We start from the raw sequence: 21,537 nt of genomic DNA on the forward strand, positions 1-21,537 counted from the left end.
ATATATAATATGTATAATAATTCGACTTCAATCAGTGTAACAAGTTATAGTTATTAGTTAGTTCGTTCCCACCACATATAATTACTATGTATGCTTAGGGAGATAAATTAATTTAATTCAGTTCCCATCCATATTCAAGTCAAATATCCAAAGTCTAAAACAATTTGCTCAAATGGCTAGAGTTGATGGATTTAACTGAGCAAAGTTTCAATTAAACTTAGCAGCAAATGCTAATAATATTAATAACTACTTAACTAGTAAGCACATACATAGAACTCTATTTTTATTAATCACATTAGTTTCTGATGAACAATGTCTAACAACAAATGCTACCATTTATTGTGCCATAAAATTCAATCTGCATTGATGGTCATGATTATTGTTCTTCTTGTTCTTGATCTTGCTCTATGTGATGTCACTTCAGGGGTAGCATCAGAATCTGAGGCCTTACTCAAATGGAAACAAAGCCTACCTCCACAACCAATTCTTGATTCATGGGTTATGAATCAAACTAGTCCATGTTCATGGAGAGGGATCACCTGTGATCTTCAAGGGAGTGTGACTACCATAAACTTAGCCTACACTGAACTTTCAGGTACTCTTCACAACCTAAACTTCTCTTCTTTCCCAAACCTTTTGATTCTTGATCTCAAAACAAATAACCTGACAGGAACTATACCACAAAACATTGGTGTCCTTTCAAAACTTCAATTCCTTGATCTTTCTACCAACTACCTCAATGGAACTTTACCTCTTTCTATTGCAAATTTGACTCAAGTTCATGAACTTGACTTGTCAAGAAATGACATAACAGGAATCTTAGACCCTCTTTTGTTTCCTGATTCAAGTGATGATCCAAAAAGAGGCTTAATTAGTATTAGGAAACTTCTATTCCAAGATACCCACTTAAGTGGAACACTTCCTAATGAAATTGGTAACATTAAAAACTTGACTGTTCTAGCTCTTGATGCTAACAATTTCTATGGACCTATTCCACCTTCTTTAGGAAATTGCACACATTTAAGTGTTCTTAGACTTAATGAGAATCAATTCTCAGGTACAATACCTCCTAGTATTGGCAAGTTAACTAACTTAACCGATGTGAGGTTTTTCGCAAATTACTTGAATGGCACGGTTCCTAGAGAACTCGGGAACTTGTCTTCTTTGGTTGTCCTGCATCTTGCTGAGAACAATTTCATTGGTGAGTTGCCACCTCAAGTGTGCAAAGCTGGAAAGCTTGTGAATTTCAGTGCTTCTTCTAACCGTTTCACCGGTCCAATTCCGGTTAGCCTTAGAAACTGTCCAAGCTTATACAGAGTTAGAATTGAATACAACATGCTTACAGGGTATGCTGATGAGGATTTTGGAGTGTATCCTAATCTAACATACATTGATTTCAGCTACAACAGGATTCAGGGTGAGATCTCTTCGAATTGGGCCGGCTGCGAAAACTTGCAGGTACTTAGAATGGCTGGGAATTCCATAAGTGGTAACATTCCGGCCGAGATTTTTCGGCTGAGCCAACTAGCAGAGCTTGATGTATCTTCCAACCAACTTTCTGGAGAGATTCCTCTAGAGATTGGTGGTCCAACAACCTTGTATGAACTGAATTTCAGTGGCAATAGACTTTCTGGTGTGATACCGGCCAAAATTGGAAACCTTTCGAGTTTGCAGTCTTTGGACCTGTCAATAAACATGTTCCTGGGACCAATCCCAAATACAATTGGTAACTTGAACAACTTGATGAAACTGAATTTGAGCAACAATAACTTGAATGGCACAATCCCATACCAAATCGGAAATCTTGCAAGCTTGCAAGATTTCTTGGACTTGAGTTTCAATTCACTTTTAGGGGAAATACCTGATGATCTTGGCAAGCTTGCGAATTTAATAATCTTGAATCTCTCTCATAACAATCTTTCAGGTTCTATTCCTGAATCCATTAGCAAAATGTTGAGTTTGTCATTCATCAACTTTTCCTACAATCATTTGAAAGGTCCTGTGCCGAATGCGCGCATATTCAACTCTTCTAGCACTTCAGATTTGAGCAACAATGAAGACTTATGTGGGTATATCAAAGGTTTGCGACCTTGTGAGGTCTCGATCGATGTGCCTTCAAGCGCAAGTAACAAACACAAGCTTAAGGTTCTTGTCCCACTTCTTGCTTCTTTAGGAGGCGCTTTGTTTCTTTGGTTGGTCTGTTTCGCGATTTTCTTCGTCATCAACAAGCAAAATTTAGGATCAACAAGACGAAATTCGTGGAACAAGAGGCCTAATCCGTTCTCAATTTGGTGCTTCAATGGCAGAATTGTGTATGAAGACATAATGGAAGCTACCAAGAATTTCGACAGCGAATACTGCATAGGAGAAGGAGCATTAGGAAAAGTTTACAAAGCAACTCTGAAAGGAGGTCAAGTATTTGCTGTGAAAAAATTGAAATGTGATGAAGAAAACTTAGACATTGAAAGCATAAAGACATTCAAGAGTGAGGTAGCAGCCATGAATGAAATTCGCCACCGGAACATTGTAAAGCTCTATGGATTTTGCTCTAAAGGATTACACAGATTCTTGATCTATGAGTACATGGATAGAGGAAGCTTGGCAGACATGCTTGAGAATGATGAGAGAGCATTAGAGCTAGAGTGGGCTAAGAGAGTTGACATTGTTAAAGGCGTGGCCAGAGCTTTGTCTTACATGCATCATGATTGTAATCCTCCATTGATTCACAGAGACATTTCAAGCAAGAATGTTTTATTGTCATCTGATCTTAGAGCTCATGTCTCGGATTTCGGCACAGCCAGATTTTTGAAGCCTGATTCGCTAATTTGGACCCCGTTTGCAGGCTCATATGGATATGCTGCTCCAGGTTAGGTTCACATGCATTCATTTTAATTCTTCTTAAAACTTTTGATATTATGTTATAAAACTATCTACAGTAAGGAAAAATATAGGGAGACAATAAAAATACTAAACAATGTGAACAATAAATATATCGGATGTTCAATTCACTAGGTGTGCGGATGATTATTCTAATATTAAGATTTAGGTGGATAATTTAGGGGTATAGTATATTTTTACTTTATTGGACCAATTTTAGAATCCATTATTTACCTTATTCACAAAAATCATTGTCTACCTAATAAAGTCATTAGAGTAATGTTTCAATATGGAATCTTCAAAGAATTTTTATACCAACATTTTAGTTTCAATAAATTTTAATCACCAAATTGGTTCTAAAACTTTTATTTGATTAGATAAATAATTCTGACGTTAGATTATTTGAGGGGTGGATCCTCTTAATTTTCTTCTTCAATTATTTGATAAAGTGTGATTTTTCACCTTATATTATTTAAATGAGACAAAAAAATATATAAAAAAATATTAAATAATAAAAAATCATACTTTATCAAACAATTAAAAAAAAATTTAAAATGATCTAATCTATTCTTAGTTGTTTTTCTATACGAAGTTAACGACCTGAAAATTTTAAAACTTTTCAAAAATTATGTCTTCGTTAAATAACAATATAGTTTAATTAATTTGTTTAACTTTTTGTCAAAATTTGACGTGATGATTGATTTGTTTATCAAAAAAAAAGTTAGGAACTGATTTGTTGATTAAACTTTGTGGAGGATTACTTTACATACTTTTTGTTTTGTTTGGGTGATTTAAATTAAATCATAAAAAAAATTGATTAATTTTAATTTAAATAATTATATTTTTTTATTCTAATCTAATAAATTGGTATGAAAGCTATAGTTATAAACCACGACAAAAGAGTTAATAGTCAATTTCGTCGATTTCCATTTTCGTTCCCGAAAATCAAAATTAATTAAAAACGTCCTCGAAAGATACTTTAGTTGATCACGTTTGTCCTTCCGTCATCTTGGTAGGTGATATGGCAAACGGCCGCTTACCAAGATGACGGAAGGACGAACGTGATCAATTAAGGTATCTTTCGAGGACGTTTTTTATTAATTTTGACTTTCTTGGAGACAAAAATATAGATCGAGGACACTTTCAAAGATGAAATTGACTATTAACTCCACGACAAAATCTATAAAAGCATTGGTTTATACATTTTTTTTAGTCTCAACTTTAGTAATAATTAAATGGATTTAGCTAATTTTTGTTTTAACCGCACAAGTTAAGGTTGCTAGTAATAGAAAGTTTTAAATAATTTACTTTAATAAATACACAACAAATGTATTGAAAATTTAAATTTTACATCATTTTCTATAAAAACTTTTTTAATTGATAACTTTAGCCCGCATGTTAGATAAATCCTAATTAAATATACGACTAAAAAATTATTTGAAACTGATGTGAGTATTACTCAACTATTTATCTAAAAAATTTAAATCGTTAATTAGAAGCAGTTGAATCTCATTTGAAATATATTGATAACAGCAAAGATTTTAGAAATATTCTATGTTAGATCATAGTACAACTATGTGTCTTCTTTCAGTTATTTGCAATTGGCTAATATATATTCATTCTTTTGGTGTAAACTATTATTACAGAACTTGCTTACACAATGGCAGTGACAGAGAAATGTGATGTGTTTAGTTTTGGGGTTTTGACTTTGGAGATTCTAAGTGGAAGGCACCCTGGTGATCTTGTTTCTTATATACAGACTACAACTAACCAAAGTATAAACTTCAAAGATATTTTGGACCCAAGACTCTTACCTCCTAATCATGATAAACATGTTCTTAAGGAATTAGCATTAATTGCTGATCTTAGTCTTTCTTGTTTACAAACAAATCCTCAATCCAGACCAACAATGAGAACTGTGGCTCAGTTGCTTGAAGTGGACACTGCTCATAATTCATGATTTATCAGCATTATATTTTTCTTTTGGTCATGTATGTTCTCATTATTGTATATGCTTGCAAAGTTTATGTTAGTAATTGTTGTTCTTGGTTAATTACTATTAATTTGCAATAATACTACTCTTCTTTTCCACTTTTCATTTCCCCCCCCCCCCCCCCTTTTTTCTTGGTTTTTTCTCATTTTATTTAAAGCAAAAAGTATTGTCTATTTGAAAAAAACAAAATAAAAGAGTTCATATATCATCATTCTTGATTTATTAAGCACCAATTAAAGTAGATGTCACCTAAGTTTATACATAGTATAAAATATAACATTGAGATTAAATATATATAGTATAAACAAAAATTTATAGCACTGCTTTTACTTTATATATGTATGCAAAACCAAACTGTAAAACATGCTAGTAATAAGTAGTAACTAAACTTTCAAATAAAATAAAATAAAAAACTTATATGGCCTTGTTTCATCAGTTGTTTGGGAGAAAAAAAATATTATAATAAAGTATTTTTAGTTTTTTACATTAACATTGCTTTGTTAATATCTTTGACCCTTTCAAAGAACCTGATAAAATATAATAATGGATAAATTATTATTTTTGTCTCAAATATTTGAGATAAATATTAACATTGTTTTTATTTATAGTTTAGTATAGCAACAAATGTCTAGATCCAAAAGTACAAAACTGATTACCAAGTCCAATCTTTATCTAAGTATAAAGAATGCCAATATTATTAGAAGAAGACAGAAAGATGATGAAAAGCAAGAAAAAAGATAGTTGTGGAATCATACCTGATACTAGTTAGGTTTGGTAGAGCTTTTATATTTTAGAAGTCATTTATAAAAGTTAATTTTTAAAAATAGTTTTTTTAATATTATAGTTTTTATATTTCATAAATTAAATTAAAAATAATTTTTAATAAGTATAAACAATAACAATTATATTTAATAAAATAATTTTTAAAATTTAAAAATATTATAATAAATATAAATATAAGAGTTAAATTTAAAAATTAGTTAATGTATAAATTTATATTAGATTTTTTTTAATTTTGATAAATATAATTTAATTTTAAAAAATTTCACTTTAAATATTTTTAAAAGTATTCCTATATTTTAAAAATTGCAAATACAAGCATATAATTTTTTTAATTTATCAAACACAAAATAAAGAACTGGTACTTTTTGAAAAGCACCGCCACTTTTTTAAAAAATTTTACCATACATTTTCCATATGATTGTTTGAGCTTGGAAAAAGAATTATTATGATTTCAAGACACTAATTAAAGACAGCTATCAAATCCAATCGTTTTTTACCTTATAATAAGCATGTATAATCATATATGCGTATATTGTACTGTTGTAATATTTGCATCATTTGGCCATAAAAAAAATATACTATCGTTCATGAAAATTTTCTTATTATAAGAGTTCAATGAAATCATATGCAGCTAATTATATCCTGACTAACATTTTCATTTTTGATAATAAAATGTTGTAAAAATCAGGCTGGGCACTAAAAAGAAAAAGTTGTCCCAGTTGAAGATGTCAAAGTCTTCTATGAAAATTAAAAGCTGAATTAATTAGTACGGCATAAAATTTTATCTATAATTGCAATTTTTTAATAGGAAAAAATAAAAGGGTTATAGTGGATGCTATTTTTCTTAGCTTGTAATAAGAATATACAGGGTGCTTGACTTCAGCGTATGCTATTTTTCTTGTAAATTTCTTACAAATAATTGTTTGAAAAAAATAAAAACTTATTTTACAGTTTGATCGTGAAGCAAGGAACTTGACCATTTCAACTTCTACGAATTTTGGTACTAAGTTTCATATCTATCAACATCCCAATTCCTATGTACTTAATAATGAATTATGGTGGTTTGATTTTATTGGAGGCTATAATAGAAGAACTGGATGAAAGAGAAGATTTATTTTAAAATTAAAAGTAGAATATATTTTAAACTTAGAAGTAAAATTTAAATTTATTTTAAATATTGAAAACAAATTTAAATTAAATTAAATTTTAGAAATACTTTAAAAAAATTTACTATTAAACTATTAAAATGTATTATTAGAGAAAGAATGGGAGGAAAGAGAAAGAATGTGAAAAAGATAAGAGCTACAGTGGAATATAAAAAAGTGGATTTGGATAATGAAAATAAAATTAAAATTTATTTTAAATGTTGAAGATGAATTTAAATTAAATTAAACTTTACCTTTCATATATAAATATAAAAAAATATTACGTGGAGATTAATTAAAATTAACTACTATTTATTTATGTTTAAATATATATAATTTAACTAATTTTTAATATATATTTTATATTTTAATATATAATTTATATTGATGATTAATTTTTTATTAATTTTAATGTACATTTAATATAGATGAAGGTAGAGCAAACCTTTATTTCCTTGCCAGCTAGCTACTAACATTAATTAATGTAGAAGAGCATCTAATTATAATTAACCAATTTTCTCAGATTCATTGTCTTGTTAGTTTACGCGGAAGCATGTAATAAATTACACCAAAATATATTGAAATGAAAATGTTTGGTAGCTAAAATAAATTAAACAAAAATAGTTAGAATTTATTTTATTTAATATTTATTAATTATTGTAATAATTAATAAATATTAAATAAAATAAATTCTAGTTTTTTTTTTCCTAACATTATCGATATTAAAGAATAACAAGCTAAGGTAGTGAAGTCAATTACACAGCCAAACTTGGAGTAAATAAATTAAAAATGCTTGAAAGGCAAGAAAGGAAACACCAATACCAATTTGGAATTATAAATAAAGAATGGGGTTAGTACATTATTGCACTAATAATAATGGCTACTTCATTCTAAGAGTTGCTCGCTTATTTGGGCATTAATCTTTCTTGGTATACTATGTTTCTCCGTCAAGGCATCAATAGAAGAATCGAATAGTAACAACCACCTTGATGGTGGTGTTTATGATGAACTTAAATATTTAATTATGCAAGTAAGTGATACATTATCCATTTAATTTGTTTAATTTTTCTGCATGCATTGAAGGATGTACATACAATTTCTATTTTTCTTTTTCTTTTTTCTTTTTTTAAATAGTTGTATAATGAGATCAAACTATATAAGTGATTATTCTAATCTTTTTTTTTTGCAGCATCATATGAGAATTGGAAAGGTATGAGTAGGAGACTCCTACAGAAACGACCACCATGCAATAGAGGGAGATATGCTTATGATATGAATCAAGCTCGCAAGAGTCAACCTTATTATGATGAAAAAGTATAAGATACCAACATATTATTTACCAACTTATTATTAATAATAATTAATTATTATATTTTAGACACATATATAAAGAGACACATCTAGAAAATATATCTATAAAAATATTTTTATTAAACACAGTCATAAAAAAGATAGACACATCCATAAAGACATTTCTATTAAATACAGTTATAAATAAGAGTTGATAAAAGTTGACAAAAATGATGTTGATAACGTAGCGGAATTGTATTATGTGCCACAATTATCTATGAATCATAGTAATCAAGTTTAGATCAACGCAATAATAAAGGATTGTTAAGATCCATCGCGTTGTTAATTTATTACTGGTTTGGTTTATGTAATTTGTATTGATTAAGTGATAAATTAAATACTAGTTGATGATTTAGGGTTTTATTATCTATGAATGGAATACCAAAGTTAATTTTATTCATGTGTAAATTTGCATAGAAGGAAATAGGAATCAAATAGTTAATTTTATTAAACACAAAATACATAATCTTTTCCTAATTACAATTACAAATACATAATCTTACAAAGCAACTATGAAAGGAGGTCAAGTATTTGCTGTGAAAAAATTGAAATGTGATGAAGAAGAAAACTTAGACACTGAAAGCATGAAGACATTCAAGAATGAGGTAGCAGCCATGAATGAAATTCGCCACCGGAACATTGTAAAGCTCTGCGGATTTTGCCCTGAAGGATTACACAAATTCTTGGCCTGTTGGGCCATTCCCTGTTATTTGTGATGCAGACTTCTTCTATTGGCCCATAACCAATGCAACTACAGCATAACACATTTTTTTCTGACCACAACAAAAAAGAAATGATATGTTCTTTGGCAACTTAACCTAGACAAAATATATGACCAAAAACGCCCAAAACCAAAACAGTACAAGACCTTAGTCTAATGATTATAATCTTTGCTTTTCAATAAGTACACTCAGAGCATTTACCGAAAAAAAAATTACACTATGAGTAGATGGGAATCTTTAATATTGGTTATGTGAGTGTGTAGTGTGAATAAATATTATGATATTATAACCAAGTTGAATTGGTCTAGTAATTAGTTTACTAGTCCGTTTAAGCAAATCTCGAAAGTTCGAATTTCGTTTTGTGCATGCAGCAATCTATTGGCTACCAACAAACTCTTAAATAGAATTTCGATCTGCAATAGATTAGTTCTTAACCTCACGAATTGGGAGATACCGTAATATATACATATTGTAAACCGTCTAACTCACCTTAAAAAAAAAAAGAGAAACAAGTACTACAAGTACCACAAATAATACATTCACATTAATAATTAATCACATTTGAAGCTAGATGATTGTTAGTCTAATATTTCTGTTCTACTAGTAGAGTTGCCAATTATAAAAAAGACATGCACCAAAGTTCTAATCTTAAATAACTCAAATCCCATAATCATGTTGCTAGAAAAAAGGATCACATAGATAATGATTCATGTGGTTAATTAAGATGTTTTGAAAAACATCTAATTTAATACAGTTCTTCTAATTTAAGATATTACAGTAATAAATAAATGGTTAGCAACTCAAGCATCCAATTTGAACTACTTCTAAGTTAACAGCTATACAATGTCTCACAAACAAAATAATTACAAATTTTCTAACTCATAACGACCAACAAATTAAAATTAATCGGTTTAATATTGCACGTATATAGAAAAGGAAAGTATGAGGAGTCAATGGAATATTTATATAATGTGTACAATGGAAGTTTAGAGAGTATTAGAGATATAATTATTAGTGTTATCTTTTTTCATCAGTTTAAGCTTTTGGGAAGATGTTTATTATTGCTAGTACTCGGATGGTTATTCTAGATAGTATGAGAGATGTTCATTTTGTAACTCAATAGCCCATTATACACATTGTACAAATAGTCCATTGTCTCCCTAGCGGGATCCATATAGAAATGCTACATAAACAATTGGTTTTGATAATTATATGCTATAACTACACCACACTATATGAGATTCATAATAGACATAAATTTTATTTTTGTTATACTACAAAAAAAAATACTAAATACCGTTCGATTTATTGGAGGATTTATTAAAAAAATTTGTCGGTAATATGTTTACTGTCAGAATAAATCCGACAATATAAACCTCATCGGTAATTGTTTATTGGCAAATTTTTTCGTCCGCCACTAATTATCGTCAAAAAATGTTCGCTAGTAATTTTTATTGTCGAATAAATCCGATGGTAATATATTATTAATTAATAATTAAATTAATAGTTACTGACGAATTTATCCGACGATAACTCCGACGGTAAATTTAAATTTTAAATTTAAAAAAATGTTTAAAAATTAATATATAATTTTAAATATTTAAATTCAATAAAAAAATACAATACTAATTAACTCAGATAATAACAAACTTAGAAAATTGACAACAATAAACAATAAGTCAATAAAATATTTAATAGCCTCAATAATAAATCAGACAATTAACAACAATCAAGTAATTAATTCAAAAAAATTTAGAGGGTATATATTAACATTTAACCATCAAGTAATAAGAATAATATAACTACTAAGCCTTATTCCATTAAAAGAGATCAATTATATAGATCAAATGCCATCATAATATCTTATCATAAATCATATCTAAAGTTAATACTAAAATCTCAAACTACAAAGACAATACTAATAACTAAGTTGAATATTTTAAGAAATAAATAAGGACTATAAATTAGATAGATAAATTAAAAGTTGTTATTAATTTGAGCACTAATGTTACACTGATTGCGCTGTCGTATGCGGATGTAAAATGATATGATGGTTGACTCAAGGTAATGTCGCTTAAGAAGTTATTTTCGTTTATATCTTTGTACTGATGGTTTTTATTTTTGTCCATCTTATCAAATTCCATACAGAAATTATTAGAACTTAATTATTGATCATTTGAATTCATTAACATAAATTTTGTGGCGTGATTTGGTCAAAAAAATCAATTACCAAAAGTTTCGCTAGCTCAATGACCTTAGCTTGCACAGTTGGCAGAACTTTCAAGTTGAATTTTTTGAAAAGACATAATTTTTGGATACTTTTTTCAATTTCACCAAGTTTATCACATATAATCTTAAATATACATAAATAACAACTGCATCAACAAATATATCATTTTTTTAGAACTTAGAAGTAAGAAAAAAATAAGGAACTCCACTAAGTGCTAATTAAGATAAGATTTCATATAACAATACTTAAAGTTGGGAGTTTATCTCAGAAAGATAGTTTATATTTTATTTTTTTTCTAAATTTTTCACAATAAAAATCATAATAATAAACACAAAATCATCAAAACAAAATTTAAAATCAGAATTATAAACAAATTTCAAACACATAATTATCAAAATAGAATTAAAAAATTTCTAAATCAAAACAAAATTAAAAAAATCATACATCTAAATTAATACATAAACTAAATCTGAAAAAAATAATACGAAGAAGGAGAAGGACAATATACCTAAAAAAAAGAAGGAGACAATTCCGACAAAGTGGTGGCAGCACAGACAGCAAAGTGGTGGCGGCGATGACTAATCGGCAGGATTATATTATTAGGATTTTTAAATAAATTAAAAAAATAATAGGAAGAAGGAGGAGATACCTGGAGAGAGGTAGGAGGCAGCTCCGACGATACAAGGAGTAACAGCGACAACGGTAAAGCGGTGGTGCGCGACAACAATGGCGGCGACAACAGTGGCGGGAGGTGGGGGCCGACGCTAGTGGAGGGACTGCCGGAGGTGGTTTGTGGGGGGGAGGGAAGAGAGAGAGGGAGAGTAGTTCAAAAATGAGGGGGAGAAGGTTCGCGGTCTGAAGTTAGGGTAAGATTACTGTCGTACTTACCGCCGGATAAATCCAACGGTAATGCTTTGCGAATGGCCAAAACACAGCATTGCACTAATTCGAATTACTTACGGATTTATCCGCCAATAAATTCGACGGTAATGACCGCGCCATTGTTTTTTTCTCTCCAATTATTACCGGCGAATTTATCGTCAAAAAACTGAATTCAACGGTAACTTTGTATCCGATAAATTTATTGCTAATTCTACCAGTAAATTCACCAATAAATTTGCTGTTAATGTTTATGTCTGACACTAAATTAGACGATAAATTCGACGATATTCAACGTTTTTCTTATAGTATTAATTGTCATATATAGTTGTAAAAGCTAATTGTTTATATTGTATTTTTATTTTGACAAAAAGTGATGCCTATCTCATTTTGAACTGCCAGTAAGGTTAATTTCTTCAAATTTTAAATTTCCTAGAATCAAATAAATAAATAAAATAGGAGACTAACGAATCGAATCATACACAAACGAAATAGATTAAGAGATAAATATTAGATCAATCAAAAGAGAACAACAAAATAAAGAACCGAATAAATAAACAAGATGTGTTCAAGTCGAAGATGATACTCAATATCAATTGGTGATTTATATTATCAAAGCAAATACCAATAACAATGCTCTGAAGATTTTACCAATGGATATGTCAAGCAAGATAAGGCATACCCTAATTAAGAAGGGAAAATATCTACTTCACATGGCATGAAATCTTGGAAGTGCCATGCTATATTAATTGCGACGGTGCACACCGTCACAAGTACATTTATAACGTACAACTATTTAAATATCAATTTCCTTTAAGTTACTTACTATAGAGTTTATTATTGCAATTTGTATATTTCAAAATTTTAAGCCAAACCCATATTAAAATTTAGCTTTCCCCTTAGTTTTTGTAAAACTAAAGCTACTTAGATTTTAGATTTCCAATCCACATATATTGCTGGATTGGATTGTATGATCATCAGAACCCAAATAATAACATAGAACCTTCTATATTAAAAATTAAAATGAATTAAACTCTATAAAAACTAAATTAAATTAAACTAATTAAGCTAGCTATAAACGAATTAAATAATGTGCTTATTCTCTTAGCTAGGAAGGTGACACTTGGCGTAGAGTTTTGAGTCATCGTAACAGCTCATACACCACAGCTCATCATGGCCGTCCATAAAAATTGTTTTTGCCACACCAGTCGACCAATGTGGAAGAAGAGTCTGTTACATAATTTTAAAGCATATTTAATTTGCATTTCAGGAATATTTATAATTATTTGCATTTATTTATAATATTTAAAATTTATTAAATACTTTTTCTGCTTTTTTATGTTGCTTTTATTTTGACGTAAAATTTATTATTGATTTGTTAATTATACTTTTAATTTATAAAAATAACGTTAAATTTTAGTTTATATTTTCTCTCTTCACTAATTAAAGATTGTTTAGTAATTAATGTTATCTTAAAATTATTTTAATTTTGTTAAGAATGACGTATTCAATTAAAATGAGAAATAAAAAATATTCACGCAAGTATATAGTTCATTTAATTTGAATTTATAATTAATACTGAGTGAAAAGTCCATGGGATTGACTCAGATAAGTCATTATTTAAAAGGTTGACTAAGGATAAGCATAGAGGTTTGAAAGTAAACCTGAGATTCATCAAACAACAAAATCTTTGGTCTCACATGACGTATGATTTTATTATAATCCTAAAACCTATTGTGGCGGTTTAACGTAATTGTTATTCAATTTCTTCGGCTAACAATAACACGTATACAGCTGAATAACACATATACATAAGGGGCAATTCAAAAAATTTTAATAGTGCCGATACAATATATATAATATAATAATAATTTTTATAATAAAAATATTATGTGTATATAAAATTAGTTATCGAATTAGTTATTAATTATTATATATTTAAATATATATATTATTTAATTTATTTTTAATATATATTTTATATTTTAATATTTATTTTATACAAATAATTATTTTTTATGTACATATAGTATAATTATTGTTATAATTATATTTGTTATTATAAAATATGATTAATTTTAAAATATTTAATTTATAAATTAAAATATTAAAATAATAATTTAAATAATAATATATAATTTAGATTTTTATCATTTAGGTTTTATATTTTTTTAAAAATTGAGTAATGTTTTCTTAACAATACAATCTAAATATCTCTTTATATATATCAGTAAACAATTATTTAAAAATTTATTTCGTATACAATTAGAAGTCAACTCTTATGATATTCATAGTTAAAATTTTTTTTCAATTAATGCAGTGTTACAGAAAAATTAAAGCTAATATAAAAAAAGATAAATAATACTCTTTCGAATCGATTTAAAAAAAAAACAAAAATTTTATTTAAAATGAGAATTGATCATTCTAATAGACATCTAATATGAAATTCTTAAATTGACTATTAAGTATCGAAAATTGAGTAAAAAATTATTGTGGGATCAAATTCAATAATTTAATAGAGACAAATAAATATTATTATCATATACTACTCAAAAAAATTTCAAATTGTAGTGGGGGTACTTGTTCCCATACTAATACATGTACATCCGTCCCTGTACACAAAGACATCTAGGGGTGACAATGGATAGAGTATGATAGAATTTGGATCTATTCCTAACTCTACCTACGAGATGAATTTTTTTATTAAAACTCAATTCTGTCCAACACGCGAGTTGAGAACAATCCAACTCTAATCCTACCCGCCATCAATTCGTGGGTATCTGATCTTACTCGCGAATTTTAACAAATATGTAATATTATTATATAATCTCTTGAGTAGAAAAATTAAAAAATTCAATATAAACAACACAATCATCCCACAAACAACATAACCATCAAATATTCAATTCTATATAAAAGTCTTTGCTTATAACACACACAAATAAAATTATCATAAGTCTATGAGCATTTCATTTGTTGTAACAACACCATCACTAGTCTATGACTTCACATACAACATCATCATCATTCACTACTACATAATTAACTTTTACTAACATTTAAAAAATGTTACTAAATCATATTAAAATGTTATCTATGTATATTAGTAACATTTTAACAAATGTTAAATATACCCTATGTTACTAAAGAGTTTTACTAACATTTTTTTAAGGATCTAATAACATTTAATAAAAATGTTACAAAAGATATTCGATAGTAATATTATAAAAAATGTTACAAAAAAATGTTACAATATTTTTTGTAACACTTAAAAAAATGTTACCATAAATATTTTCTGTAACACTTAGAAAAATGTTACAATAGATATTTTTTGTAACACTTAAAAAATATTACAATAAATATTTTATGTAACACTTAAAAAATATCACAATAAGTCTTTTTAATAACACTTTAAAAAATATTACAATAAATATTCTATAGCAATACTCTAATAAATGTTACAAAAGATTTTCTTTACTAACAACAAAAAAAATTACAATAGATCTTTAGTAACATTTTAAATGCACAAAATATTGAATTAAAATCTTTTTCTTCAATTACATATTCTACACCCACTTTACAAATTAAATTCAAGATATTTAAACATTAAAATTGGTCCAATAAGTCAATTTTTCTATTTCTTCAATATGCTTACATGATTAAATACACAATATACTACACATAACACATGCTAAAACCTAGCTGTCTAAGCACTCAATTAATATAACTCATCAGAAAAGTAAGCCATTACATAGAAATAGTGTCTGTGCTTCATTGTGACTGCTTTATAGACAAACTTAGGACAATACTTCAACCACCCCAAGAATTTGGATCTCAGCTTCACCAAGCAACTATCCTTCACCAGAAAACCCTGGTATTGACTGGTGAAGTAACTGAGTGGAATCAATCTTGATCCACCACGTTCATGGTTTGAGGAACTAAACCAGTAATTAGTTGCAAGTAGAAAAAAGGAGAACTTAGGTTATTGGATTGAATTAAATGTTTTAGTAGCGTCAAATATTAATTGAACTATCAATTTGTGTTCCTGGCATCAGGAAAATTTCATGTTTTAAAGGTGAACTAAACTCTACCTTTTCCAAAGTGATACTTGACTTATTTTTGGTCAAGTATGCGTAATGTTATCTGTACATATATTTTTGAAACAGCATTATGACTAAAGTAAGTAAATTCAAAGCAAAATTTCAGATACACTTTGGAAGCATATATTAAAAACAAAGCAGGGTGATTGTTGTAACACTCAGTTTCCAGCATTGAATGTTTTAGAGTCATAGCATTCTAAGTCCAATTTTGAGGAGTTGTTAATCTCCCAGACATATTGTAACACCCTACCACACAAAGCTTTACGCTTAAGTCGTAAAACAAAGGTGATGTGGTATTACGACCTCTAAAATAAAATAAGTACATATAATAGCAGAAGAGTTATAATATGCTAGGAGCCTTGAAGGATAGGGAAAATAAAAATCGCGAGATAAAAGCGCAACGCTCAAGGAACGAGTTAACTTGCATGCTAAGAAAACTGTAACTGTCAAACATAAGATAACAGAAGTAGGAATAGAGTGCCAAAGATACAAAATATCAAGCTCCTAACTCAGCCTGCGAAGTCAAGACTGGCCGGAGAATATTTACACATATATATACATACATATCCAAAACCCAAAAGTACATATACACAATCCTGCCTCTCCATAAACCTCTAAGAGGATCAAAAAGAATAAGTCATGCGGAGAGAAAACTAAGTACAAATATATACATCATAGCATAACAAAATATCCCAGTAACCACTCCGCTTCAAGAGTCCAGACGCCTAACGAGATGCCTCTCGACCTGCATCTGAAAATTAACAACATAGTATGGAATAAGAACCGGAGGTTCTCAGTATGGTAAAGGTGCCACACACATAATATATAAGGTCCTGGGAATGCCAGAGGCAATCCTAAAACGCCGACACTCAGATTATAGAGCTTAAAGTATTAAACAGAAGCAATAAAAGGTGGTTTCCTAAAAATATTTAATCCTAACTTAACTTAACCTTAAATCTAAGTCCTATACTGCCATTCCTCCATACCTCCAACTCCATCATGCATTTTCACGGACAAATAGACAGATAAAGGCAAACACAAGAAGGTTACAACTACTGCAGGTAACAAATACACATTTAGCATGGAAAATACAGATAGGCACACCCAATTAGAGCACAAGCAAGTAATTCAAGTAATATGCATATGATGCATGCCTGTCCTATGGCTGATGAGGCTCATCTGTCGGTTATCCAGCCAACCCGACAAGCCTGAATTGTCCTTAGACGGTCCCCCGACGTGCATCCCCAAGAGTCTATGCATAGATTTTTCTCAAATAATCAATATTGCTCAATGGGGGTAACATTCCCGGGAATTTATGTAGTGCCCGGTCACACTTACGTCGTAGGGTCAACAGAGTATCGAGTTTTCAACCTGGTACACGTGGTGGCAAGCCACGGCACTTAATCCAGGGAATCTCGTATCTCAGATTATTCAAATTCATAAGCCATATAAATAATTCAATTATAATTCATCAACATCCACATCATTCTCAATCACATCGCATTCATCATTATATGTCAATCATATTCAATCATTATCCTTCATTATCACACCTCTCATTCCGTCCATCAATAGTTCCAATTCAAAACATAATTTATTCTTTTCCAACTGAACTAAACTTAAAACATGCTCATTTTCTTAATAACTCAAAATCAAACCATATAACCTTTAAATCTAAATCTTTTTAGATAATCATATAAACAAAATCTCTAATTTTTATAAAATTTCGGCAGCATCTCCTCTAAAACTCGGACTTTGCCACCCTGTTCGGGTCCAAACCTGTATTCTTTTCAATTCAACATACCCTTTCTCATCATCATAACAACCACCACAATAAATCTACCTCAAATCAACAATTAAACTCATACAACATTCAAATCCAACAACCAAAATTCAACTAAGGATCATAGTTCACAAATCCTAGGCTTTTAACACAAAATACCTCAAATCAATAATTCACCAAATCATTAGTTAATCAACAATAACATTCAACCATAATTCTCTCCAAATTAACATAACAACATTCACCATCCAAAATTAAAAACTAATTATCCAATAAACTTCAACCAAATATATTCATCGATAAATTACTAAACATTAAACATACACCTGCATTCCAACTTATCCAATGGTCATCTAGCCTAAGTTTTCACAAAACATTATATATTAAATGCAAGAAACCTAAACCATACCTTAGCCGATTTCCACGTAACGACCAAAGCTATTTATTCAAAACCAAAACAGCCCCTCAAAACTCAACTAATCCGCTTCCTCCAAGTTCCAGTATTCACAATTTCAAGCTCCAATTATTTATTTTCAACCTAATACACATTCATAATACATATATACCCAATTTAATACTCAAAGCTCAAATTTAATGAAAATAAAATAGAATTATCGTATCCTCACCTTACCCAAGCTTCACATAAGCAAGAGTGAACGTTTTTCTCAAGCTAATTGGATCCTAAAACATCAGAAATCAAAGAAATTCAACATTCCCACTTAAAATTCGAAAATTGGGGGAAATGAGAGGCTGAGAGTGAAATAGCAAGTTACCTATGAAATTGTTCCGGTAGAAATGTAGAGCTCGACGCGGTGAACGCGTGGCCGCAAACGGTGCGGCGATCGGAGCTCGAACGGAGGAATTACGGGATTTGGAACTTTGCCGTAAAGGTTCGGCGTTCCTTTCCTCTCCCTGGAGCTCAGCTGCGTCCTTGAGGAAATGAGGGAAAAAGAGCCCGTGGCTCTTTTTAATGGGCTGGTCCAGTTGGACCGATAGCCCGGTTCGGATTCGGTTCAACCGGTTCGGTCCTTTCGGTCCAATTTTGGACCGTTTTCTTCGAAATTAGTGTCAAAATTCTCGTTTCGATGAGCTCTACCCTAATTTAATATAGCATTCACATTTCTAATCCTCCTTATTAAAAACTAATTTATTGACTAATTATCTACTAATTTAACCGGGGTTTACATCCTACCCACCTAATAAAGAATTTTGCCCTCAAAATTCAAATATAGTTACCTGAAAAGAGATGTGGATAGTCCTTTCGCATATCTGATTCGAGTTCCCAGGTATGTTCCTCGATACCAGCTCGTCTCCAAGCTACTTTTACCAATGATACTTCCCTTCCTCGTAATCGTTTAACACTGGTGTCATCAATCCTCACCGGAATTACTGGGAGTGTTAGATCTTCTCTCACTTGGATTGGTTCTGGTTCTAGAACATGACTTGCATCAGGAGTATACTTCCGAAGCTGTGATACATGAAATACATCGTGCAAATTCGAAAGGTATGGCGGTAAGGCAATTCTATAAGCCACTGGTCCAATTCTTTTCAGAATCTCAAACGGTCCAATATAACGGGGATTCAGTTTCTTGGTCTTAATAGCTCTTCCCACTCCAGTGGTTGGTGTAACTTTCAAAAAGACATGTTCTCCTTCTTCGAACTCCAAAGGCTTTTGCCTCTGGTCAGCATAGCTCTTTTGGCGGCTTTGGGCTATAAGCATTCGACTACGAATCTTCTTTATCTGCTCAGTCGTTTCGGCTATCATCTCAGGCCCTAATAAACTCCTTTCTCCAGTTTCATACCAACACAATGGAGATTGACATTTCCTGCCATACAGAGCCTCATATGGAGCCATTCCGATGCTCGCATGATAGCTATTATTATAAGCAAACTCTACTAATGGCATATACCGGTCCCAGCTCGCCGGTTGGTCCAAAACACAAGCTCTTAGCATATCTTCCAAGGTCTGAATAGTTCTTTCTGACTGACCATCTGTCTGAGGGTGATACGCAGTACTCAAGCTTAACTGAGTCCCAAATGCACGCTGAAAAGCTCCCCAGAACCTTGATGTGAAACGAGGATCTCTGTCAGATATGATAGTAGAAGGCACACCATGCAACCTGACAATCTCTTTGATATACATTCGAGCCAATTCCTCCATTGTACAACTTATTCGGATAGGAAGAAAGTGAGCTGATTTTGTCAGTCGATCCACAACCACCCAAATAGCGTCACAACCAGATCGGGTTCTAGGCAAACCTATCACAAAATCCATTGCGATACTCTCCCATTTCCATTGTGGAATCTCCAAAGGCTGAAGGGTCCCTGATGGTCTCTGATGCTCAATCTTAACCTTCTGACACGTTAAACATTTAGATACATGCAATGCCACATCATTCTTCATACCTGGCCACCAGAACATCGCTTTCAGATCCTGATACATTTTAGTGCTCCCTGGGTGAATTGAAAACCCGCTCTTGTGAGCTTCCTTCAAGATACTTTGTCGTAGGTCTCCAACATCAGGCACAATAATCCGGTTCTTGAACCTCCATAAACCATCCTGACCTTTTGACATTCTCCACTGTTTTCCCTGTTCAACTGCTGGTAATACCTTACGTAACGCTTCACTATCTTGATGAGCCTTCAGAAGTTCTGATTTAAAATCACTTGAAATCTGTAACTGACTCAAACACAAAATTCCAAATTCTTCTCTAACTCCCAAATTCAAACCTTGAAATGCCTTTAGTAACTCTTCCTCCCGTAGCATCATCCAAGCTGCATATAAAGACTTCCGACTCAAAGCGTCCGCCACAACGTTCGCTTTTCCTGGATGATAATTCAATTCAAAATCATAATCTTTCAGAAGCTCCATCCACCTCCTCTGACGCATATTCAACTCTTTCTGCTCAAAAAGATACTTCAAACTCTTATGGTCTGAGAAAACATGAAACTTAACGCCATAGAGGTAGTGCCTCCAAATCTTTAAAGCAAACACAACAGCAGCAAGTTCTAAATCATGTGTCGGGTAGTTCATCTCATGCGGCCTTAACTGCCGTGAGGCGTATGCTACAACATTCTGGTGCTGCATCAAAACACACCCCAACCCTTTCAGAGATGCATCACAATACACTTCAAACGATTCACTTGGTTCAGGTAATACCAATACAGGTGCAGTAGTCAACCTGTGCTTCAATGCCTGGAAACTCTTTTCACATTCCGGAGTCCAGATAAAAGGTTTATCCTTCCTAGTCAACTTAGTTAAAGGTAAGGCAAGCTGTGAAAATCCTTTAATGAATCTGCGATAATACCCCGCCAAACCTAAGAAACTCCTGATCTCTGTCACTGAAGTTGGTTGCTCCCAATTCATCACTGCTTCCACCTTAGCAGGATCCACAGCTATCCCCTGCTTACTCACCACGTGGCCGAGAAACTTCACTTCACTCTTCCAGAACTCACATTTAGATAGCTTAGCATATAACTTCCTGTCTCTCAGAATTTGCAGCACAGTTCGCAAATGATCAGCATGTTCCTCTTCAGTCTTAGAATAAACAAGAATGTCATCAATGAAGACAATAACAAACTTGTCCAGATACGGTCGAAAAATCCTGTTCATATAATCCATAAATACTGCCGGGGCATTAGTTAACCCGAAAGACATCACTGTATACTCATAAT

The 21,537-nt window shown here is 30.9% G+C and overlaps 2 protein-coding genes across 2 annotated transcripts; one reads left to right on the plus strand and one right to left on the minus strand.

Moving 5' to 3' along the window:
- The first annotated feature begins 312 nt into the window (after positions 1–312).
- LOC107632555 (uncharacterized) lies at positions 313–4,837 on the plus strand. Its single transcript, XM_016336224.3, has 2 exons — positions 313–2,866; positions 4,524–4,837. The coding sequence occupies exons 1-2, from the start codon at positions 313–315 to the stop codon at positions 4,835–4,837; spliced, it is 2,868 nt and encodes a 955-aa protein (XP_016191710.1).
- An 11,967-nt stretch (positions 4,838–16,804) lies between these two features.
- On the minus strand, positions 16,805–19,717 carry LOC148569889 (uncharacterized). The gene is made up of 2 exons (XM_088507956.1): positions 19,099–19,717; positions 16,805–16,830 (listed from the first exon to the last, which is right to left on the minus strand). The coding sequence occupies exons 1-2, from the start codon at positions 19,715–19,717 to the stop codon at positions 16,805–16,807; spliced, it is 645 nt and encodes a 214-aa protein (XP_088364082.1).
- Between the last annotated feature and the right edge of the window lie 1,820 nt (positions 19,718–21,537).

Source organism: Arachis ipaensis, chromosome B3 (assembly GCF_059453495.1).
Source record: "Arachis ipaensis isolate K30076 ecotype BB chromosome B3, ASM5945349v1, whole genome shotgun sequence".
Taxonomy (NCBI): Eukaryota; Viridiplantae; Streptophyta; class Magnoliopsida; order Fabales; family Fabaceae; genus Arachis; species Arachis ipaensis.